This window comes from Melospiza melodia, chromosome 4 (assembly GCF_035770615.1).
Source record: "Melospiza melodia melodia isolate bMelMel2 chromosome 4, bMelMel2.pri, whole genome shotgun sequence".
In the NCBI taxonomy this organism is placed as follows: domain Eukaryota; kingdom Metazoa; phylum Chordata; class Aves; order Passeriformes; family Passerellidae; genus Melospiza; species Melospiza melodia.
This window is the reverse complement of record NC_086197.1, coordinates 90,654,101-90,679,710: the sequence shown is the minus strand read 5'-3', so window position 1 is coordinate 90,679,710 and position 25,610 is coordinate 90,654,101. Positions and strand designations below refer to the sequence as shown.

The window sequence follows — 25,610 nt, the reverse complement described above, 5'->3', positions numbered from 1 at the left end:
TTTTTTGGTTTTGTTGTTTTTTGTGGTTATTTTTTTGTTTGTTGTTTTGTTTTGTTTGGGTTTTGTTTTGTTTTTGTTTTAAGATGAAGATGCTGCAAAACTTGCATCCAAAATTAGAGGGCTTGAAAGGGCCAAATCCATTTTGCCAAAGTCACCCATAATGGACATAATATCCTGCAGCTAAGATTGTCAAGTCAGATGTAATAGGTTTTCAAAAATGTTGCAATACATGCACAAGTAATAACCTAACTGAATTCCTTGTAAATTCTATGACTAATTAATTATAACTTGTATAAAATAATTTGATGCTCTGTTCACATGCTTAGAATTTAATTAATTTGCAGGTTGTATTCCTCTAATAATAAATGTTTCTCCGCGATCTTGGTGCAGAGCCTTGTAACAGTGCACAGCTTTTCATCAGCTTTAAAGGAAATTCTGTCACTGACAATGGTAAATTTTACTGAGCCCTACAAGAACTGTCTGCTTCACGTAACCTTTGATGAGCATCTTGTACAAACAGCAACAGGCAGTATTTATAGGCACAGGTAATGCTCAGACTGCTTTGTAAAACCTACAAACCAGAGAGCAACTCACCACTGCTGGCCTGGGGATTCACATTGTGCACTAAATAGCCAATGTCACTTCTCAGGTAGGAAATTAAAAACAAAAAAAATCATACTAATTGGCTGAATATAGTTCATGCTAGTGATGTGCTGGGCCCTACAGTGTCCTCTTCCTACCTGGTGGTTTAGGAGCTGTTTCTCTAATTAGATAATCCTAAAGATTTAATCCAGCCTTTTTCAGGAACAGTGAACTCAGTCAGCAAAATATGTTTTTAACCATTTCTGATAGAAATATGCTGAAAAGAAATAGTATTTTGCTCTGAAGAATAAAAAATTAGAGAACATATATTCCTTTGTTAGGATTTGATAAATTGTGTGCCATCATATAAAAATCAGTTATATTTCCTGCTAAGCATAGCAGCTGTCTGGAGGAACCCAATTAGGTAACTTGGCCATTTACTCAGCTAGTCAGTGATCCTCATTGCTATTTTCCCTCATCATCCATGATGCACCAGAAGGTGCAGCAAACCATTTCCACAATTCTCAAAACATCTCCCTCTCTGCTTTAGAACAGGGCACACACAAGGTCACTGCAAACAACACTGGTGAGATGGAGGGAACAGCCTTTTTTCCCTTCTAAACCTAAAGCCACACACACCACTTGAAAAATTAATGACTGGCTGGGTGATTGTTGTCTCCTGGGGAGTCTGAAGCGAGGTCAGTGCTTGTTCACCCTCAGGAGAGGAGCATGGTTTAATGGATGACACAGTGCCTCGGGCTGCAGCTTCAGGACACTCAGGCAGCCACATCCTGGGTGACCCGGACTTCACTTGCCTCTAGCTCCCTGTCTGGGATTTTATGTGCTAAAAAGGGTCACAAAGCAAATGGATATATTCATGGCAGAAAGACTTTCAGGACCCTTGAGTGCAATGATGTCTGTTGGGCTCCCAAATTCCCCCCTCCAATTTGTTGGAGGGTACATAATTTTGAGGAAACATTCCTATGGCTTTCTCTGCCTTTCCCTACATACCCACTGCTAGAAAAGGGCATGGACTGAGTAGACTTCTGGTCTGACCTTACACATGGAAGGTGAGAACTTTGTTTTCACACCTGCCTGTTTTGGGGAATGCCTGTCTCCAGGCTCCTCTGGACACCCTGGAGCTCTTCCTTCTGATGCCCCCACACTCCCCTCAGCCCTGTACTTACTACAGCATTTATTCCATCACAGTTTTGCCTTGTCATGCTGCCCACCACAGAGCAGGAGCTCCTAGGAGTGCTGGCTCACCACAAGCCATGCTTAGCTCATAAGCCAAGCTGAAGTCCCTCTCACTCCCAACACTGTGTCACTTCTTTCTTGTGCAGTAGAGATCTCTGTTTTACTGACCTGCACAACACACAGAATTATTGGCTGGAGTTATATATGAGCTGATACAACAACCAGTTTCCACCAAGGCTGCAGGGAAAAAAAAAAGCTGTAACTTGCTGTAAGAGCCACAAGCTCCATCAGAAAACAGAAGGTTCCACATAAGGGAAGCACGACACGTAACCACTTAATAAAACAACCCCAGCCCACCAGGGAACCAGCAGAATTTACAGACATTGTTCTGGGAACAGAAATCCAGCCCTCACAGTCAGCACAGAACTATTAGCAAACACACAGAGCAGTTCATATTTTGAGGTTGTTCTAGCTTTATTTGTGTACCTTGATAGATGACATTTCCAAGACACTACGAGACTCTGCAGAGCTGGACTGATTATTAATAGTGAACATGCAGCTGGGCTGACATGACAGAGAAATAAAGAAGTGAAGTTCACATAGTCATTTATGCAGGCAAGGATATTCCCCAAAGTTTTTTAGCAGCCTCCCTGTCCCCTTCAACCTGAGACAAATGCCCTGTGCCAACACCACACAAAGGAGATCTGTAAACCTACCTCTGACTTGACACAGGATGCTTTTTCCCAAGTCTATTTTCTCATTTGTTTTCTGTTATTGCAGCTAAATGTGGGTAGGAGTTTTCTCCTGGGTGATGTTCCCTGCAGGTATTAACCTCCTGTGGGGGTTTGCTCTTCAGTGGCTCACTGGCTCTCAGCCACAGGGAAACCCAAATGGTCTCCTGATGGCACTCCAAAATCCTGCAGGGCAATCATCACTGTCCCTTCTCCCAGGCAATCTGTGAAGGGCTGTGGGCAAGAAGATTTCCAGAGCCAGGCCTGCAAGGGGATAAATGAAGACATTTGCAACACTGAAGTAGGAACTGGACAACAGGTTTCATTAAAACCACAGCTGGATCTGCTGGTGACTCAGTGGATGCGCTGACTGTAAAGGGAGCTGAGAGGGCTCTGGAATGACACCTGAATAGGTGAAGAGGTGAATAGGTGTTCCTGAGAGCCCTGCAGACAGCTCAAGGGAGGGAAAGCCCCAATGGCCACACATGGAAACAACCTGTGTGCTTGGAGCCTTATTGCAAAAGGTACTGAGGCCAAGCTCTCCTCCCCAGCACTGTGCTTGCCCTCCCCAGCAGAAGCACAGGGAAAGCCCAGCAATTCTTAAAGCTGCTGTAATCCAGAATGAGACAAATGGAGGGGAAAATGCACTAAACTGTTGTTTCAGCAGCTGATTGTTTTTTGTTTCTTAGCAACTGTGGGAAGAGAAGCTGCCTGAGCTCTGAGCTGTCTGGTCAGATCCAGCAGGCATCCCTCTGTGGAGGACAGCCCCCCTCCTCTCTGCTCATCTGCAGAGGAGACCACAGCTGGTGGAAGCCTGCCCTAAACAGGGAGACAGCAAACAAATCCACCAAAATAGATGAACAGGCTTGTCCCCTCGTCCTTCTCTCCACTGAGGGACAAGGAAGCAAGCTGGCCAGCAGAGTCCTCAGGGTGGTTGTTTCAGATTAGAGTCCTCAGAAGTGGAAAGGCTGTTTCAGATTAGGCTGCTTTTCATTTTAAAGAGCATGGGAAAGATGAGGGGATCTTGCACTAACAGCTGCAGTCAGTGGTGTTCCCAAGCTGCACCAAAAAAGGAACTGCAGGAGAGACCTCAGGTTCTTCTCTGCCTCAGTGTCAGGGCCAGGCTGGAGGGTACCAGGAGGACACTCCTGTGGCTGCAGCCATCACTGACTCCAACCCTGCCATGAGCCTGAAAATGAGCCCGGTGGCTTGGTGCAGGGGTGCTCCTCTCCTGGCAGTGCAGGTGGATCAGTCACAGCATCCTTCACAGGTTCTTTTGAGAACACTGCTATTGAGTGCATGAAAAGCTGTTTATGGCTGTTTTCCCTGTCATCAGCAGTGTCAGTCTCCTGCAAGTCCTTTGAGCAAATCCACAGAGAGGAAGGGCTGATTTTTGCCAAAGGGTTTCACATCTCTGTAGGTGTGTGTTCTGGAGGTTTCAGCACCAGTGCAGGGTTTGTGTGTGTCTCTGTATTGGAGCAGCCATTTCGTTGTTTTGGTTTTCAGGGACAGTGTTTAAATCATTTAAATTCGTGTCTGTTACTGACATACTGGCCATGCTCATTGCTAATAGCTTATTTCCCTCCACACCAGCACTATCTCATTCATTCACATATAAGTATGAGGATGTTGACCTGTAGTTAATCCTACACGTCCCTGACTGTTAATTTAATGACTATTAAATATTAATGGGAGCAGAGAAGGGAAGTCAGATCACCTTTTCCACAGCTTAGTGCCCCTGTCACTAGGCTACAATGTCATCCTTGATCTTGCTTTTTATATTCCCTTTCTCCCCGGTTTCATTTACAGGACAATGAAAGATACATTTTAGAAAATGCTTTGTAGTCAAGCAGCTATTGCAAGGATTAGAGCTGCACCAGGATCTCCCATTTCTAGGCAGATGTTCAAATCACCATGCTGTTGGTTAAAAAAGGAGGTGAATTTTTTCCCTTGAATGTGGGAAAGGGCCTGACGCCCTGGCTCAGAATATGCTAGCGAATATGCTAGAGAAGGGGAGGATGCTCAGACATCCCTGGCCTAGATGCTCCTCCTGTGCAGGAAATAATTCATCCTTCAAGGAGGGGTGTGGAGGGTGTCTGGTGCTTACAGTCCTCCCCTGGCAGGGGAGCCCATGGCTCTACCAGGGTGTTCCTGTGCACAGCCCAGTAACCAAAGCACAGCCCAGGACCAGGGGGGACCCCGAGGCTCTGTGCAAGCCCCAGCAGTGCCCCTGCCCTGTGGTGAGCCCAGCCTGGGTGGGAAAACTCTCCTGACCAGTCTGGAGTACAGAGAGGAGTCCCCCTTCTAGAGGAGAGAGTTGAACATCACTTCTCAACTCCAGATGGGTGTTACCATGTCAAGGACCATCACTTTTAGTCATGCTTCCACACAGAAAGCCATGTCCCCTATGTGACCATCCACAGAATATTTCATTTGCCCCTTTGGACAGTGGGGACCAGGGATGGTGCTGTAGAGATCTCTTTCCCATGCCTTTTTTCCTCCTGTTTTTTACTTTTGCATCAGGCAGTTGTGACTGCATCCTCAAAACAGCCATGTCTAACTGCTAGAGGTATTTGTCTGTGCTTAAATCTATGTATCTTCATATGATTATATTTTTCTGATTATAAAGCTAATGAGATAAAGCAGAAATCAATCAAAGTAGCTGGGCTTGAAGTGCATTAATACTTAATGCTACCTTTTACTATTGTAATTATGATTTATTTACTTTTCTAATTGCTATCTGGTTTGCTTATCTCTATGAGAGACACTTCTCAAGAGTGTCTTTTTGACTATAGTGTTTTATTTTTACAGAAAAATGCAGGCATTTAGTGAGATGGAAATTACTTCCTTATTATTTAAAATTAATTCAGCCTGTCAAAATGAGCTCATTGCCATGCACAGTGTTTCCTTTTTAATTCAGTCTCAGCCTTTCTAGAAATTGAAATTCTGTGCTGAGACAACATACATAGCAGACTTTTTATACATATTAAGCCCTACATATTAGGAGGATTAAGGCCACATATACATTTTAGAATAGGATTCATATAATTATAAAACAAATTTTGCAGCAGGGATAAAAGAATGTCAGTTTTCCATTGGTCTTGTAAACTGCTTTGCTAGCCAGGAATGAAGCTGCAAGAATGCCTGATGGGAATAAAAGGGACTCTCCTGGCTGCTCCTTTAGGACTCTAACTTTTGCTAAATCAGGACAAAAGTAGAGGAAATATTTGCATATAAATAATTAGGATGCCAGTGCTCCCTTCTTTTCTCTTCTTAGAATAAAGAAGAAGAGAATAGAAAGCAGAAAAGGACAGAGGAGATTGAAACCTGTGATGGGTATAGGAAAAGATAACCTTAATAAATGGGAGAAAATTGCCTGTCACTTGAAAAGGGAGCAATGGAAATAAGGGGGGAAGGGAGACAAGTTTCTGACAGCAGCATCCCACAGGAGTTTCCTCAGGATGAAGAATCGATTAGGGAAGGGAGAGAGAGAAGAAAAGGGAGCTTTAAAAGATCTTCACACTTCCCACTCTGTCCTCTGAGCCGCTCTCAGTTCCCACTGCTCTCCCTCCTCTCAGCAGCTGGATGGGTTTGTGGCAGAGGTTCAGTCCTCTGGAAACAGCCCAGTGTGTGAGGAAACATCCCGGGCACTCAGCTGCACTGGGCTGGTGTCCTGTCACACCCCCTGGAAAGAGAACAGCAGCAAATGAGGAGTTTGGAATGGAGGGAGCAATCAAGGAAAACTGTTGCTGGGGAAGGCACCTGGAAAGATTGCCATTTCTGTAGTAAGAAGATGACCGTGGAAATAATTTTTGCATTCACTAACTGAATTTAAAAAGTAGTTAAATAATTTCAATAGGTTTGGGCATACCATAGACAAGACATTCAGTGTCACTCCTATTTCCAAGAGGGAAGATGTGGGGAGCAGCACACACAGCAGTGTTACCTCAGTCCTTGGGCAGGTCATGGAGTAAATAGTCCTGGAAACCATTTCCAAACACAAAGGACAAGAAGCTGATTGGAAGTAGTCAGCCTGGACTTACAAAAGGGAAATCACACCGGAGAAAACCTGAAAACCTTGTACAGCAACATGACTGCCCCAGGGGCCACAGGGAAAGCAGTGAGGGGCATTGTTCATCTTGACTTGAGCAGGGATTTTGGGTGCTTGCCATAACTTCACAGACAAGGTGATGAAGGGCTGAGTAACTAAACAGCAAGGTGGACCAAAAACTGGCTGAAGTGCCAGCTTAAAGGGCTGTGAGGAATGGCACAAAGTCCATCTGGATGATTCAGCAGATGAAAAACTGGGAGAAGAGACAAGAATCTTGACTCCATGTTCAGAAGGCTGATTTATTATTTTATGATATATTATATTAAAAATATACTAAAAGAACAGTTTTTCCTTCATCAGAAGGCTAGCAAGGAATAGGAAAGAATGATAATAAAATCTTGTGACTGCTCACAGCCTTGACACAGGTGGCTGTCGTTGGTCATCAAGTGAAAACAATTTCACATGCTGGGTAAATAATTCTCCAAATCACATTCCAAAGCAGCAAAACATGGAGAAGCTGAAGCTTCTCAGCTTCTCAGCAGAAAAGATCCTAGCAAAAGGATTTTTCATAAAAATGTCTGTGACAAGCTGGTGTTGCTCAGCCTGGAATGGAGAAGGCTCAACAGGGACCCTGTGAGCGTGCACAAACACCTGATGGGGGCCCAGTGAAGAGGACAGAACCAGAGTCTGTCTGGTGGTGCCTGGGCACTGCATAAGATACAACAGACACTAATTGACATGCAGGAAATCACATTTAAACTCTAAAAAAGCCCTTTTTTTCAGCAAGCATTGTCAAACACTGGAGCAGGCTGCCGGAGAGGTGCTGGAGTGTCCGTGGTTGGGCCTGACTGGAGATGGCCCTGTTGTGGCTGGACAGGGGCTGGAGCAGGCTCCTGCTGACCTCTGCAGCTCTCTGACTCCCTCACGCCAAGACGAGAAAACTGCTGGCACCTGGCAGAGAGAAAATACGAGTTTTGGTTCAATGATTTGCAGCAAAAGAGCAGTAATAAACAAGGGGTTGATCCTGCCAAAGGGATGCAGTGGTGAGCAAGGTGCAAACAGGGCATCCCACAGGATCACCCCTGTGGCAGGGCAGAAGTGCAGCACAACCCACGCATGGACAAACCACAGGATGAGGGAGGCGCCTCCCACTATTGCTCCCTTAGGAAGAACTGATGCAAATAAAGCTCTGTAAAACAAAACAGAACCTGTTGGCAGGAACTACCAGCTCCAACCCCAAATCTTGGCCCTTGGCAGCAGGCACCAGTGCTTGTACGTTGAACACAATCCTTGCAAAGAACAGCTGAGGGAGCTGGGGTTGTTCAGCTTGGAGAAGAGGAGGCTTGGGGGTGATTCCATCACTCTCTACAACCATCTGAGAGGAGGTAACAAGTGACGGGACAAGAGGAAATGTCCTGAAGTTGCACCAGAGGAGGTTTAGATTAGACTTTAGATTAGAGGAGGTTTAGATACTAGGAAAAATTTCTCCATTGAATGAATGGTCAGGAATCGGAACGGGCTGCCCAGGGAAGTGATAGAAACACTGTCTCTGAAAGTGCCCCTGTCAGAAACTGTTCAAAAGGTGTGTGGATGTGGCACTAAGGGACATGGTATAGTGGTGATGATGGGTTAAAGGTTGAAATAAAAGATCTTAGACCTTTCCCAGCCTCAACAATTCTTTGATTCTGTTATTCCTTATCCTGGAGTTCAACAACTGCACATGTGCTTTAACTTGTGCTCCTTTGATGGCTGTTTCTGATGAAAAAGGCACCTGGAAGAGCTTAATTGCCAAAACTGTAGGGATAAGAGACCATGAGAAAAGTCAGAACTTGTTTTCTCCACGTTCAGAGCCTTCCTTGTGCCGCCTGCTGTGGCATCCCCCAGCAGCACATCTAAGGTGGGGAGCACACCTGGGCTCTTATTTCTCTCCTTCTGCATTTTCTTTCAAGTGTTTGCAATTAGCTCAGGATCCTGCCACCAAAATATTTTGGGGACAGCAAGGTGTTGGTTTTGCAGATTTAACACATTACTGTGAATCATCAGGAGCATTTTATAGATTAGGTTGCTGATGTTAATTAAAACTGTATTTTAATTTAAAGTATTTCATATATACATTGCAAAACAGTATAGAAAAGCGCCCCACATTTTTCAGATAAACTAAAACACTAATTTTTTTTTATTCTGGCAACTTTCAAATACTGTTTAATGTAGGAACCTAAATCCAAGTTATTCTTTTTTTTCATTTTTCATATTTGATAAGGGTTTCCACCATATTCCAATTTTACACTGTTTTGAATTATATTACAAGTATCAGTAATTAATTTTCTTAGTAATGCCACAAATTTTGAAGTTACCAGAACTGCTCTGAGTGAGCAGGTAACTGCAGATACTGCAGTCCCCTCTAGTGGGGAAAATCAGACTGTGCCGATTTTGCAGGACCTGCTGCATTAGCGGTGGCTGGATATGTAAGCTGTGCTTTTCCCCCCACATATCCTGAGGACTTTGAGTCGATTTTTTTTCTTTTTATGTTTTTTTTATTTATTTATGGTATATTATTTCTGTTCTGAAGGAGAGAGGGGCATGTGAGGCTCAGGTTCAGTTCCTACTTGTGAACCTTCAGAGCAGGAATTCACTACATGCCCTACAAATCCTCCTGCCAAAAGATAGCTAGTTTTGCTTTAAGTACCTTATTTCCACAAAACATTTGGGAAGCTGGTTTTTCTTAAATAAAAAGGAAACTAAGGGATTCATGAAGGACAGGCTCACCAGAGATCACCATCCATCTCCTGGCTTAGCAGCTCATCTAAACCCATTTTAAAATCCTTCTGTACTGGCATTTTCTGATTCAGAATTGTGCCCTTGTAATACTCCCCTGTTCTGTGAGTGAGAAACAGTGATGCTTAGGTTTTAGGGAGCCATTACCATCAATATAATTTAAAAAACCCCTCTCAAGAACCTTATCTGCCCATTTGTTACCCTTCTGTTTCACCGCAGTTCAAAGGGAGAACTGTGTCTAGCACCCCCCATCTCTTTTTTGTTTTTCTCTTACATAATTGTCATCATGTTTTTAATTAAGTTAAATAGAATGTTGCACTGAGCTCCTCAGCAGCTTCCTGAATTTTGTGATCTATCCCATCAATTGAAATCAGAGCACTGTCTCTGCTGGTACCACGTGCACTGAGTGCAAGTCACAGATATTTGCATGAACCAATTTATCTCTTAAAAATATTTCTTCTTGACTGAAGAATAAATTGCCTTTACCCTAATGCGCTAGGTAATGAATTGCATTTGAAATGTGTTTATTTTTAGCAAACAAATGCTAATGGCAGCTTGCTGTTAAAAATAGACAGTACAGTCGGCACAGAAATATGGGCTGGGGAATCATTCTTCCCTAATCAGTGGAAATGCCCTCTGTGTAAGTCACCTGGGGAGAAAACATGATGTTCCTAAGTCATTTAGTCCCTCCAGCTGGAGCGAGGGGGAACAGCAGGACACCACTGTCCCTGGGCCCTGCCTTAGGAATTGCCCTGCAGCCCAGCATCCTCCCAGGCTGTGTCCCTCCTGTGGGGCTGCAAGGTGCAGATGGCACACGTGTCTTTTCCTGCCTCCCTGCTGTACGTCAGTGGGGGCTGTGTGGGGTTTGTGTGCCTCAGCTCTGCCTGCCTGCCTGCAGGGACTGGGGGTGTTTTGGTGGGGGAGCCCTGCAGGGCCCCACTGGGAGCACTGGCAGCTCCCGCTCCGCCCTCAGCAGCTGCTCCCCAGGCCAAGGGATTTTATCTTGGACAGGGTTTTCCTCACGTCTGTGAAATTCCCCTGGCTGCTCTCTAAGTCCATTACTTGTCACATTCCCATTATTTATTCCCTTCATTTTCCAGCAGCTTTTTTTTTTCAGAGTTAAGAGTGTTATGTCCACTAAGTCTCCTTTCCTCTAGATTGCACAGATCAATTGCCCATGTTTTCTCTTACATTAAGAATTCCAAGACTTCTGACACTCCTGTTGTTCCCCTCTTGTACTCACCAGGTAGGAACACTTCTCCCCTACAGTCCAGTGCCAAAAAGCCAACCATGCAGCTGGGGCCCTGCTGAGCAGCCTGGGAGTCTCACTTTGTGCATCTTGCTGATAATTTTTTGTGTTTCTTCAAAGTGGTAGGGCATTAGTCTATTTTTCACAACAGAAGGGACTTGTGGAGTCATGTGGTTGTTTGGTCCTTAGCTTTTATCCAGCACAACTCTCTCCTTTTGCCATGCATGTATTGCTATTGAATTGTCTCCTGGTTTTCAGATCTTTTCTCTGACTCATTATAAATGTTGAATACTGTTCTGACCTACAACACTCTTGGAGCCCCTCCTGAATTACTGTGACCCACAAATGGAGGAGAAAATCCCCAATTCCATTGGAGATCCTCCATTCCACTATCTAAGTGGCTAGTGACAGTATTTTAATAACATCAGACCTAAGACAGATTCCCATGAAATTCTAGTAAATACAGTCCTTTAGCTGGACAGTGAGCCACTAATCACCTCTTAACAGTATGTTTTTTCAACAAGTTTTGTTGGAAATTTGTTTTCATATCAACTTATTTAAATGAAAGTTTTCTAAATGCTATGAGATTTTCTAAATGCTTTTTAGATTTTTTCAGATTCATGGTTCAACGCTTTTAGAAGTCTGGCTAATAGAAATGGAAAACAGATAACCTTCCAAGCACACAGAATTTGTACCAGACACAATCCCTACTCAAGAGCTTACAAATCTAGTTTTGAACATTGTTTTCCAGATTTTGCTTGAAAGGTAGGTTCAGTGTCTTTGAAAGGTAGAGCACCATCCCCTACTTCCTGCCAGAAGATCTTACATAGAAATCTCTAGCCAAAACAATACTGTCTTCATTGGACAGAAAGGACCCAGTAGGACCAGACAAGAAAGCCCACACTGAGCTGTTGCTGGTTTAAAATTACATAAAAAGACTAAAAATTATAAGCTTAACCAGAAAAATGCCAAAATTCTGAAAAAAAAAAACCTAGTAAATATTATTTATTTCATACATGATCAAGATAAGGTTCATCTCTTGGGGAAGAAAATCACAATGGGAAGTCCTTGATTGATCCTTAGTGCTTCTTATAATAATATGGTGTTAGGAATTGGCTTGGTTCTACTGAGTCAAAAAGGAACCAGAAAGGTCCAAAAGGGTTTCCATCAGATGAAGATTTTACATAAAACATGGTTGGGAGTCTAGATAAAAACCACCAGTTAAAGAAAAGTAGAACTGATCCCTTATTTATAGGCTTTAGTATTTCCTGGGACCAAACCCATTGCTTCCTAATTCTAGACTAAAACCTAAACTGGAATTATAACAATTAACATCAGGAATCCAAAGCAAGGAAGACTTTGCCATGGTGGCATGTGTTTCATTAGCAGGTAACATGAAGAATCAATATTTTATGACCTGTCACATATTTGAGTCATCTGTCATGTTTTATCCTTAGATGTTAGGGTTGTTTGACAGTTCTAAAGTAGAAGGAAGCAAAACAGAAGGTTTTTTTTGCTGGTGTCACACTGTCAGAAAAATTTAACAGGTAATAGTCTACAACAAGCAATTAAAACACATCGGTCTCTTATTACAGAACAAATTCTACTCTGTGGGGCCTGAGGGAAATGCATCTCATAAAGTTTGCTATTTTTATGTAAGAAGCCAGCACAAAGTATACTTTCCCCGCATGAAAAAAAAAAAAAAAAATCAAAAAGAAGCAGAAATGCTGCTATTTCACAGTGCACAGATGAATACTGATTTGGAGACCTTACATAACAGGAAGATCCATCTGCAAAACCTCAGGTTTTTTCTGCTGAGGTCCAGCTACTGATCCCAGAGTCAGTGCAACCACAGGCCCATGGGGGAATGTTGTATTGTGTTTTTATAGCCATGTGGAGGATACAGTCTATCTGCTGTCCACATGAAGAGCGCAGCAAAGGAAGGTATAAGTTCAGATGAAGACAAGGAAGGGATGAAGATGAAATGCCTGTAGAATTACCTGCAACTTTAGAAGTGTCACAACTGCTCATGCTTTCTGTTTTCCAAGTTCCAGTTCTGAATCACGTGTTGTACTTCAATCCCAGTTTAAAAAAAAAAAAAAAAAAAAGGATGCAAGCAAAAACAAACAAAAATCATCCTTCTGTGCCTCATAATTGCAAAGAAAACCACTAGCTCTAAGGAAATAAGAAAGAAATCAGGCTTTTCACAACTCATGTTTATATGTCTTCCTGGTTTTTGAATGTTTATGGTTCATTAAGTCTTTCTGGAAAACAAGGACTTTATTCCCTGAGCAGCACTAACAGGATGAGTCTTCTGTCTCTTCCAGTGGGGTTCAAAAAAAGGAGACATTTTCGTTTTTATTTGTTTCTTTAGGTAGTTAGTCTAAAAGTATCCAGGATTTTGTTTATCAGAGTATTTTCTTTCATTTTCCACATCTCCCTAGAATAGCTCCTTTCATGTGTTAATAAAAGAAGCATCCGAGAAAATTTCAGTCTCAACAAATTGGTATTTTGCACTGAAAATTCCTTCAATATAAAGTTGCTGTGGGTCACACCATAAAAGTCCAGGAGAGTGAAGAAATCTGAATTGTAGCTTTTTTTCCTGTCTCAAAGCAATTGATAATATGAGACTTTGCTAGCAAAGGGGTTTGCATATCACTGCAGAGAAGAAAGAGCATGGACACGCGGTGATGTAAGGGCTGTAGGAACGACCACCAAGCTCATCCATCCCCAGGGTTCAGTGCCCATCACTTTGGGACCACCATGAAACCAGCACATTTACCTGACCACAGCCACAGCTGGTGCTGTCCACAGTGCTGCCCACGTGGAGGGAGCCAGCACTCAAGGCAGGGGCTCAGCCCATGGTGCTGGTGCTCAGCAGTGTGTCCCAGAGACACTTGGCCACCTGTCCCTGGTCTGCACAACAGAGGCTCAGCTGCCTTACCAGGCCCACTGGAAGAAAAGGAAGCTTTACTTTTTCTTTGAGTTTCTGCTGGTTTCTAACTGTGCCCAGACTGGCTCAGCAGCTTGGCTGGCCCTGGCTGCAGGGACCTTGCTGCCAGCAATGCCCAGCCCTGCAGCCCCTGAAACCCAGGCAGGCTCTGCCCTCCCCCAGGGCTGGGCGATCCAAGAGGATGTGACCTCCAGGAAAGGACACCAAATTAGGAGCTGTTCCAGCGTCTGAGGCGATGAAATATTTAATCCCTGCTCTCCCTGGGATATGCATCATCACAGATTTACTTATCTGCAGCTCGGTGGCAGCAGCGGCTGACAGGGACGGTGACAGCTGACACACATTAACCCAGCTGCAAACACAAGCTATCGCTGCCGAGCAGAAATCCATCAGCATTATTTCAGCACAAGGAGGTGACTCCGTGCCAGACACCAAGCACAGGCAGCACCTGCACTGGGAATTCAGCACTGCCAGGGTCTCCTGAGGCAAGGGAGGCTCGGCAGGAGCCTCAGCCCCAGCAGGGCCAGCAGCAGGGGCACTGCCCCCTGAGCAGCCCAGCCCAAGGGCACACACAGGGTCCTCTGTGCCCCCGCTGCTCACCTGGCTGAGGGACCAGAATGAGAGGCAAGTATGGGCAAATATTACTTGTTTAGGATGTGGGAAGTCTTTATTGGAGCTCTTCTCCAGCTGTGCAGATGTAGCTGTGCAGATGCAACTGGACCTGACTTGCTTCCCTTTTGTCTAAGTTGTCCCCATTTCTGCAGCTGAGCTTCTTTCTGAGCAAACCTGTATCAGTGTCTTCTTTATCTTAATAGGTTGTTCTGAATTATTGTTGTCTTGGAGAAACTAGTGACTGAGCTTTGAGGAATCCTGGTGAATCTGGGGTTTGGTTTGAGATGGTGGGCTGGAGATTTCCCCCCGTCCTGTTAGTGTTTGGTACTGGGTTAGTTGCTGCCTGAGACTGCCCTGCTGCCTCTTGCTGCTACAAGGGCATCCTTACATTGGAATGTGAACTTTACCCAAGACCTCTCTCATAGTCATTGATGGGAACAGCCAAACAACAGGAAAACTGTCCATGTCCACCTGTCACTGAGGGCTCCTGCAAACCAGCTTGCCTTTCTGCATGCTCTTCAGCTGGCAATTTCCTAACACAGCCTCCCCTTCCCTCTCTGGGATGGGTTGTTTTGGTTTTTTTTTCTCTGCACTGCTGATTGCAGTTTGCTTTCCATGCTGAAAGCTCTTCAGGGAAGGAATCTCCTCTTTTTCTTTTACAAGAGTGCCCTTCACACCTCTAGAGCAACTCAAGAAAATGTTTAAGGGAATTATATAAATTAATAGCAGTAATAAATCCTTACAAATTGTCCAAAGCCTGCACAAATTGGGTTTGGAGCAAGAAAATGAAGATGACAAAAAATAATGTCTTTTCATGACAGATGGTATTCACCAAAAAGCTCACCCTCTCCCTAGACCCTGGCTTTGCCAGCTCCCAAATCCAGACTCTCTTCTAGCAGAGTATCATCTAACCCCACTGAGAATTTTTTCAGTAGTTTAACCTGTAATTTCATACCTTGGAAACAATTGTGAGCCCAATGTACAGTTCCAAACACTTCCTATTTGCCTAGAGAGTATACAGAGAGTTAATTAACATTCCTGTGCTTGGTAAGCTAATCACTAAACTGCAGATTTGAAATCTCAGACCAAAGCAGCTCCAGATCATTATCTTTCTGTTGCCCATAAGCATGTAACTTGGCACCTGTATCTTTCTCAAATGGGATCGATATTTGCAGCTCATTAGCAGGTTTTGGTGGAGACCCAGCATCAGGGCAGCCAAGCAGTCAGAGAGGAGTGTGACAGGATGAAGGACACGCAGCACAGCCCTGGTGAGCCCCTGCCCCAGAGGTGCCCTGGACAAAGTCCTGCAGCTGCAGGACCATTCCCCTCCACAGGGAGCCCCTGAAGCCAGAGCCCCACTCCCAGTTCCAGCCCAATTCATGCATCAAATTCTCTCTTCCCTCCAGCACAAGTACCTACAACGAAAAAGTCTGGAAAACTTCTGGAAATCCTTGGATGTGCCTTTGCTCAGCATGGATTTGTGCCATGTTCCCAGGTCACACAGCTTTTGCACTGGCCAAAGAACAGGGAAATTCATTTCACACAATCAAAAAAAAAAAAGAGATTTTAAATGTTTTTATTATTCTGCAGCATTTAAGGTTCATCAGCATTGATATTTTTCTTATTTTCTTTATTTAAACTTCTTGCAATGTTTTAGTTATTATGTTAAAATTTAAAAATCAGCTTTTTTTTGAGGCAATTTCATTCACAGAAATGTCATGTTGCAGTGACCAGAGAACTGCCAGAGCCCTCTTCCTTTCTGTTAGGAGGAAACACTCACTGCATGAATTGTGAATTCATCTGGAGAAATGCAGTCTGTTGAGAAAAGAGCAGAGCTCCCTTTCTGTCACGCCGCTAAAATGAGCCCCATCGTAGCAGCTTCCTTACACGGAGATCCTGGCTGGCACCTTCCAGGCTCTGCTGCAATATTCTGGCTTTCTCCCAGCACTGCCTCCCACTCCATGTGCTCGCAGGAGAGCAGCCCCAGCCAGGCTGAGCACACGGTGCAGCACTGAGGGCCCAGCACAGACAAGGACAGCTTTGTGTCAATGGCACCAAGGTCTGCTTCCCCAAACCAACAAACCTGCCAATGTCAACATCGAACACTGCCTAGCACAGGAAAGCTCTTGGAAGATATAATGCTGCTAAAGGTAAATATAAAATGTTGCTAACAAAATAAAAAGCCAAAAAGACTGTACGATGCCAATCCAAACATTTTCTGGCTGGTATGCCCAGAACCTTGTCAAAATACCTCGCTGACATGGCTGGATCCTCAGAGAAGCTCCCTGTAAACAAGTACATCAATGTTTGTAACAGTTTTTAAATACAGACAATGAAGAGCTTTTTGGGCAGTCTGATCACGCAGCTTGGAGGCTGGAGAAACAAACAAAAGTACCTACAGATCCTCTGGGTTCCAGGGGAGAAACTGAAAAACAGCTACAGCAAATGGGCAGAATATAAAGAAAGTGAAACATTTTCTCATTAAACAGTTAGAGAACAGGAAGAGTTTAGGAATCACCGTTCAGAGACTCCTGTTCAGTGACAGCAATTTATTTGACCATCTGGGCAAAGAAAGACTGCAGCAAACCACATGGAGGAAATAAAAATAGATGAACAACAAGTGACTGATTTTGCTTGACTTGAGCCTACAACTCTACAGAGCAGGAAGCTCCTTCATGTGAAAGACATTATTGATGAAGGCATTTCAGCCTCTTGCCAGGTTCTTCCAACAACATACTAGATCTCCCATGCCAGCAAACCTGTCTTGAGACGTGACTCCCCTGCCAAACTCGACAGAAACACCACCAAGTACAAAAGACAAATTGATGAGCCTTCTGGAAAGGGACCACCAGAGGAAGGAGCGTCTCTGTGATGTTCCACAGTCAAAGAAAACTCTTTAGGAGAAAGAATAGGAGGCTTTTTGCTGTGTTTGTTCATTATGATAAAAATCTTCCTTTTCGTGACGGAAGCAAATATTGAAATGGAGGAAAAGGCAGCGCACTGTTGAGCAGGATCTGATCTCGACATCCCAGTGTGTTGGTTCCCACTCAGGCAGACACAGAGCCTCCTCCCGTGTCCAGGGCACACTCTGTGTGTGACAGCAGCAGGGATGGTGATGCCTGCCCTGCAGGGACAGCCATGAGCTGCCCAGATGAGGAGCCCAAAAGCTGTTCATAGTGAGGCATGGCAAGCAGAGCCATCACCCAAGGGAGCCCTGCTTCCACCAGCCCAGACTGCTGCCAGCAGATGACAGAGATGACAGCTACAGCTTGATCCATCCTTGGATAGGTCTCTGTTCCCTCTGTCTGTCACTCTTCTCCTGTCTTTCTCACCAATAAATACACATATGTTGTATTCTTGGAGCTGCATTCAAACCAGAGGAAAGCCACCCAAGCCAGGGATTGGGAAGGGTGGCAGGGAAGTTTGAAACCTGCCCATTTTCAGAGTTTTAGAGCCTGTCACTGCCACCTGGCTATATTTAGGCATAGTTGAAGTAGGGTCTTTCAGAGATAAGAAAAGTGTCAGGCTCTAAAGAGATGCCTTCTTTAAGCTGCTTTAACCCCATTTTGCTGCATTTTCAGTCAAAACTCACCTGCTCCTTCAGGCACAGTCCCACTGACAAGAGAGCCAAGCTGACTGCTGTATGTAACCTGGCTCGTGCCTTCCCATCAGGCTGGACTGCTGCTTGCATCCCTGCCCAATCAGTCCTCAAGCTGTTTAACTGATCTTACCTGATTTAACTGATTCCTCCCTGACCTGGGGCTGGAACCTCAGACTCAGCTTCTGCAAAGCCCTTTGCTCACCAGGAAGGCAGTCCTGGTGCACGATGGCACACCCCAAAAGAACTAAAAATACCCATCCTCAAGCTGTGCTCAGATAAGGTCTCTGATAGCTTGTTACAAACAAGCCTAATCTTTCAGGCTTTGTTACAAAACTGCCTAATAATTTGATATTTCAGGCTGAAGATCTTCCATGCATGGGCAGCAGCTTCCCTCTTCTTCCATGCATGCAATTCATGACTTTGTGCAGGGTAATTGTAACTGCAGGATTCACACACCTCACTTTGTCCATCTCAGATTTAGGCCTCCCATCTCATCCAGGTCTACAGACCCACAGAAGCCAACAGCACTCATCCATGCTGGGAACCATGGATGGGACTTCCTAGAGCCTCACATCTGATGTCTGACTGTGAGAGAGCCGATGTTATGTGAGATGCATCTCCAGGCCTAACCTCTATCTGATCTCTCTGCCCAAAACATCTTCTCACCTTTCTCAAAATTTCCATCTGGAAGAAAAAAGGAATTTAAAGAAGTCAAGACCACAAATGGTTAGGCTGCCCTGACCCACTCTGGGCTTCAGATTTAATTTCCCTTTGTCTCTCTTCGTGTCTCCTTTCACACCTTGGCACAAGGTGGTGACACTTCATTGCTCAATGCTTTTTTTTGTGGTCAATTCTTCTTGACAGCCACATTTAGTCCTGGGGCCTTTTGCTTGTTGTCATAATAGCTTGAAGAAGCATTCTGTGTGGAGAATTCAACAATGCAGAAAATAATGTATCCCTGCTGTGTCCCTCTGTACTGTGAGGGTGGTGAGGCCCTGAACAGGCTGCCAGGAGATGCCCTGTCCCTGGATATGTTCAAGGCCAGGTTGCATGGGCTTTGAGCAGCCTGGTCAAGTGGAAGGTGTCTCTGCCCATGGCAAGGGAGTTGGAATGAGGTGACATTTCAGGCATTTCAGGTCCCTTCCAACCCAAACCATTCAACGATTCCATGATTCTCCACCCACAGCATGCTGTCTGCAACCAAGCAGCCCCTGAACCAACATCCATTTCCTCCTGTCACGTTTCAGTCGTCACATACAATAGAAAAAGGGGAGGAAGTACAATGTAAGATTGAATTGGATTTTAAAACTACAAGACTTGGCCAGAGTCTGTCAGGGAGGGTAGGACAGTTGCTGAGTGCATTAAGTATTCAAGGAGTGTAGCTTTAGGTGTACTGGGTTTTTTTCTTGTGAATGACAGCCTGTAAGCTGACAGCAAAGTTCTGTCCAGCTGTGTGTTGTACACACATGCTGGAAACCTAGCAAAATTGATTTGACTGGATCCTTCAACTTTTCCTGTTTCTTCTCAGAAAACAATGTCTAATAAAAGAGCATTCTGTCTGTTCAGCCATCATTGCCCCTGTGGCCCTGAAACCATCTGCCATGGATGGAAACAACTGCACTTGTAAGAGAGAAGCAGCAATATACAAGAGAGAAGCAACAATGTACTTTATTGATATAAACCAGTGATTTAACAAAGTTCAATTGTAAATGCTGCAGTGGTTTAGCAAGATTCAATGGCAAGATTGTTTATTTGCTGCATAGAGGACAAGGGCAGACAAAACTGACCCTGTCATTGAGCATGAGGTTCAGAAAGAATTCCCTTGTGTCCTAAACCCCTTCTCAAAGAGAAGTGTAGGTGTGCCTGACTCCAATCCTAGTCCCAGACTTGTTCAGGGGTTTATGTCTGAGGGATTTATTTGCACAATCAATCCTTTATGTCACTTAGCTAAGATTTCAAAGTTCAGTGTGCTATTAACCACTTACCAAGACTCTGTTGCAGTGAGGAATCTCTCAGCTTTGAGGAGTAACCTTGACAGGTGACATCCCCTCCTCAAGGGGACATCCTGGCATGCAGCCCATCACTCCAGACAGCCCTTGGCTCCCATGCTGCCACCCCACCCCAAAGCCCGGAGAAAGCTGGGTGCAGCCATCAGAGCCCACTGGTGGTTAGGGCTGAAGCTGTGGAGGGGAGCACACCACCACAGCATCCTGCCACATGCTGGAAATGTGCTTGTGCAGCCAGGAACTGAGCCTTCTGACAGCAAAACCACCAGAGCCACACACTTGGAGAATTCCTGCATGCTCCTGAAACCATTTCCTACTGTCCTAGAAACACTTCCCACAAGCCATGCCCAGGAGTTCAGCTGCTGCCACTAACAGGGTGAGCAAGATACCATCCAGCAGATTGAATAAGTCCCACTGTTCCACTCAGCTCTGGTTTCACAGGGCTTGCATACTGAATTGGGGAAAATCTTGTCATTTTTTATGCGATTCAATTCTATTTTATTGCAAGGAAGTGCTGCAGCAGAAGAGCAAGCTCACACACCTTCTGCTCAGATGAGCTTTTCCTCTAATGCCATATGGACAAAACCATCACACAATTTCAATTCCAAAATTTTGTAAAAGTTTTAGTAACTCCTCAAGGTTTACTGTGCATTCTCTTTAACCCCTGCCCTTTCAGGTAGTTTTTGGTAGCCATGAGTGATGGCAGAGCAGGCAGTTGCCAGATCCTGCCTGCTTGTTTGCCAAGGAGAGGAGGAAACGCCTTGGGCAGCTCTGGTGTGGACAGGTCATTAATCACATTTTGTTGAGAAGTTGCTGAACAGTGAAACACTCAAAGAGCACTGCTAGCAAAACAGTTGGGGAATTTCTGTCCATTCTCCTTTCCATCTCCACAGGCAGCCTTGTACCCTCCTTACTGTGTCTCAGCTGCAGTGCAGGTGTAGGCAGCAGTGCACCATTTATTCTCCTCCTGGCCATACAGCTGTTTCCAGTATGATCTGTGCACAGCTTCCCCAAAACACGGGCTAGAGTTTCATCTTGGATCATCAGGAATCTTGGAGAGGACCTGAGTTGGTGCCTGGCTGGTTACTGAGAGCACGGTTTGCCCCAGGGCCACTCTCCAGGTGATGGATAAGCATCTCCCCATGAGGCCAGGGCAAAGGATGCTCAGTGCATCAAGAGGGAAAAGGCACCCACAGCAGGTAGGGAAATGGGAATATACATAAATCCTCTCTCTCATAACATGAAAAGTAAAATAATTCTCTCAGGCCACTCAAATTGGGTTTGTTATCTGTTCTAAAGAGACTGTCTTCAAGGAAATAAGAGATAATGGGTCAGTGGTTGCTCTGTGCAGCTGGGCATCTACCTCCCTTTCATGCCTTTTAATTATATACACCTGGATATTGTCCAGGCCATGAATACATGTTCCTGTTTGAATTTTGGGCTGCAGTGGCTACAAGTGGAGTTTTAACACACTTAGCACTTCACCCACCCTGATATAAGCAACAAAACCATCTCCCTGTGGTTATAAGGAGCTGACCCAGATCAGTGTGTCCAAAAAGGGCAACACAGCTGGTGAAGGGCCCAGAGCACAAGTCCTTTGAGGAGCAGCTGAGGGAGCTGGGGATGTTTAGCCTGAGGAAAAGGGGACTCAGGGGAGAACTTCTCATGCTACAACTCCCAGAAAGGAGATGGTAGCCAGGTGGGGGTCGGTCTCTTCTCCAGAGTAACAACTGACAGGATGAGAGGAAATGGCCTTGAGTTGCACCAGGGGAGGTTTAGATTGGATATTAGGAAAAATTTCTTCACCAAAGGAGTTGTCAGACACTGGAATACACTGCCCAGGGAAGTCTTGGATTCACTGTCCCTGGAGGTGTCCAAAAGATGTGTGGCAGTGGCACTTGGAGTTATGGTTTAGGAGTGAACGTGGAAGTGCTATGTTAACAGTTAGAACTGATGGTCTTAGGGGTCTTTTCCAACCTTAATGATTCTGTGGTTCTATAAGCAGAAAGGTGAGAAGTCCAACACCTCATTAAAACTGAACTTGTCCAATTTTTTTTGGCCTACAGCCCAGACAGCAGTGTTATCCAAGGTGCCTCAGCATGTCTATTTTCAACTGCAGAGCTTCAGAATCAATGTTTCTCTCATCCTTCATCGCCTCCCCTACACTCCCCACAGTGCAAGCATTCAGCAGAGATGATGTTTAGGCTGGAGGAATCCTGTGGAGGCCCTGGGAGGAAATCTCTGGTACCTCATTAACCCATGGCTTTCTGCCAGCTGATGAGGCTTTGTAACTGTACCAATTTTGGTGGCACCACAAATGCCAGCTGCTCTTCAGCAAAGCAGTTGTGTGTGTCTGGAGTCAGCAATAAAAGATGAACACTTGGAAAGGTGTTATTTTCTAGATACCAGTCAAATAGATGGCAAAGATCATTTCAATATGGCTGGTGACAATTAGTGGTGTAAAGTATTAAGGTTGTCTGAGACAATATATACCCAAACCTAGAAGGTCTGCCTTTCTCTCCATATTTACTGTTCATTCTACTGACTTTACAGCAACAGCATGGAAGGGACCATCTGAAATTCAGCATGTCTTTTACACCTTGTCAGGGAGCAACCTGGAAATCTCCCTGTGATTCATCTTTACCACAAACAAACCTCAGTGTCCTCTTTCTGAAATGTACATAAACACTAAAATGCTGCAAATCCCTCCAGGCTGACTACACCCCAGCTCTGCAGTCAGCAGAAGAGATTGCCCTAATTGAGTGTGTCAATTATAAGCAGTAACCCCGTTGTGGTGAGGTCAGCCTGACAGGCAGCCTTTAAAGACTTTAAATAGGGAACTTAAGAGCAGAGCACCTGGGTGGCTGGGTAATACAGCTTCCATGAAAACTGCTTCCATTGTCTGATTTCTTGTAAGTAGCTCTAAGAAAACAAACTTCAAAAGCCTGTGGTGTGATACAAAACAGACTGAGAGATGTTGCATGTGAATAACTTACTTATGTCTTGTCAGCTATGGCATTTGTTAAATTTCATTTCCGTGTGTACAACACCTGCATGCAAAATTTTTCCAAAGCATTAATGAAGGTCTTAGTATGTTACTGCTGAAACTCTGAGTGGTGCTGGAAATCCAGTAAGCAATGTTAGGGGTTTGAATAACATACATGAAATTATGATTAAAAATAATTGAAAGAAATTCAGGCTCATTCAGTTCTGTTAAGCTATGATTGTTCCTAGGGCACGTGTTCCTTACCACACAAAGTTATCTTTCTCCAGATTTCAGTTTCACCAAATATGGATTGTTTAAGAGGCTCACAAACCCCCTTATCTCAGAAAATAAACAGATTAGAGGCTCAGGCACTTTTTCATTCACTTTATTTGGTAGTGCTGTTTACCTATATCACTAATTACCACAATAATAACATTAGTAACCACATTTATAAAATACACCAAAATTCCAGACTCAGACCATTTTTAATAGATTTCATTTGTCACAAGTATCTTCATTTCTCATCCACACTTTATCCTTCATTTTTGCTAAATGTTTCAAAGGGTAAAAGGAACCTCATGGAGGTATGAATTGCAAGGGGTTTTTTTACAATTGGAAACTTCCATCCCATTACATACTCTGATCATAAAAATGTTTTTACCATAGTGAACATTATATTTCATATTAATTTTTTAACACAAACAAAACTGACCCGTTTTTTCTTTTTCAGTTCCCTCCCTAGTTCACGTTATGCTTCTTACATACTTATTTGCTACTTTCTAGTCTCAGCAGCATCAATTCAAAGTGTCTTGTAAAATAAATCTGGACTATAGATACATGCTGAACAAGTCTGGAATTTTCCTCCAAAACAAACTTTGCTTGAAAAAATGTCAGTTTGTTGGAAGTTGATGGGGAAGCAGGCATCCAAGGTCCATGGCAGAAGGGTTTGCCACCACCAGGCTCACTGGTTCTTGGCACCACCACCCCAGGCTTTGAGGTCTGGGTATGCTGCCCTGGGGCACCATGCTCTCTGGGCCTGTGGGTGAATTACCTGCAGGCCAAGGTGACCACAAGAGTCAAGGGTGTAGGGATTTTAAGGGAATGGGAGAAGTGTAATGTGGGGGGAGGAAATAAAATATTTCAGTCTTTTTACAGCAATATTTTTAAGTGTTTCTAGTCCTGAAATTCTTTGTTTGCTTTCATTTCACAATGAAATTCATTCTTTCTCTTTTGTTGTGACAAAAAACATGATTTCCCCCTAGTTCTGCATTCCAGCAGTCTCTTGCAGAGGCCCCTGTGTTACGATACAGGAACTGGGGTTGTGATGACATTGGCCATCCTCTGCCCCAGCATGTGGCTTTGTAAGACCCCCTGAGCAGTGACCCTTTCACAGGAGGCAGGGGAGAGACTGCCTGACAAAGGACTTCATGGTTTGGTCTCAGGGGTCTGAGACAGTCCAGCTAAGGGTGAACTGGCAGAGTTCATTTGGCGCAGGAACCTCCTGCTCACCCCGAACGCTGGGGCAGCCAGGTTTCCACCTTTGCCTGTGTGTGGGTACTTGCAAACAGATGTGCTCATGCAGCCCCAGCTCCAGGGGTGCCCCTGAAGCCCCAGCTCGGGGGCTGCCACCTGCAGCAAGGAGGGGGAGCCTTGGTCACCCTGCTCCCAGGCCCAGCGCCCCTGTCCCCGCGCCCTGCGTGCAGCTCCACTCAAGTACAGGCAACCTGGGCAGTGGAATTAGATTTTTAGGGAGGGTTTGATTTGAAAACACCCCCACACCTCTGCCCTCACTTGAAATTTAACACAAGGCACTATTTTATCATGTTTGCAAATGTGGGTTGTGTCCTCGAGGGAAAGGAGCTTTTGGTACGGAACAGAAATGTCAGGATTTTAACTCAGTTCATGGTATTCATCTAGTAAATGTCATTCTTGCCCCATATGCATTGTATCTTTATTTTCATATTGCTCAGACTTTAGGTGAAATAATCTCATTCTTTTGACTTCCTGTGTCAATTAGCTAATGAAAAATTATTTTTGAAAATTTCAGATTACAAATCCTACCTACAGATTAAATTTTTCACTTTTCGTGACAAATGGAAATGCATATAATGAAGTGCATTAGAATATTGGTCAGAGGCTTGCTCTAAGCTAAGCACAGAGTGAACATTTTTGTGTTTTCTGGCAGTAAACCAGCTTCTCTCTTTTCTCTGTTTTGCACAGTCCTACTAAGCCAATCCTCACTAGAATGAGCACAAAACAAATGAATAACAGCTTTTGTACATCAACATTAAAATGGGAAGAAGCTTGGGAAAGGGCCTCCAACAGAGAAGAATGCTGACAAGTGCAAAAATGCCTGATGGATAAGCACCACCTTCTAAACATAGATCAGCCAGACATGGAAGTGATTTCAGAAGAGAAATGCAATCATGGATTACACACCAGCTCATTAGAAACTGTTGCTGAATTCAGCATCCAGAAGACATGCATGAAAAGTCACATTTGGGGAATAAATTAAAAGGGGTGTAGTTGTTGCTAGATAAACATATGTAATATATATGCATTGAAGAGGTTTGTAAATGTCATTTTTTTTATTCGGACGGAAAGCAAAAAGCTTTAAAACCTTTCACAGTAGAGAGGCAGTTAACTTCAGACTATTCCTATCCCAGTAGCCAAGAAGCTGTTAGGACATCTCTCTTAAATTAGCATTTATAGACTCTGAATGTTTCCATCACCTAGTGGAAAAAGCATAACTTTTACTGCTACATTGCTGCACTTCATTTACTTCACTGTATAATAAGTTGACTAAAACTGTAAAGCTTCTCAATTTTTACTGCATATGTGTTCCAATTAATATGTCTGTAACAAAC

At 44.2% G+C, this 25,610-nt stretch overlaps 1 protein-coding gene across 3 annotated transcripts in view; it reads left to right on the top strand.

The window, feature by feature from the left end:
- LHFPL3 (LHFPL tetraspan subfamily member 3) overlaps nucleotides 1-25,308 on the top strand; it is a 233,983-nt gene extending 208,675 nt beyond the window's left edge. For all 3 annotated transcript variants that reach the window (XM_063155537.1, XM_063155539.1, XM_063155538.1), the window contains one exon: nucleotides 24,964-25,308. In XM_063155537.1, coding sequence (XP_063011607.1) covers nucleotides 24,964-24,992 — 29 coding nt within the window. In that variant the 3' untranslated portion in view covers nucleotides 24,993-25,308. The remainder of the gene's footprint in view (nucleotides 1-24,963) is intronic.
- The last annotated feature ends 302 nt before the right edge of the window (nucleotides 25,309-25,610 follow it).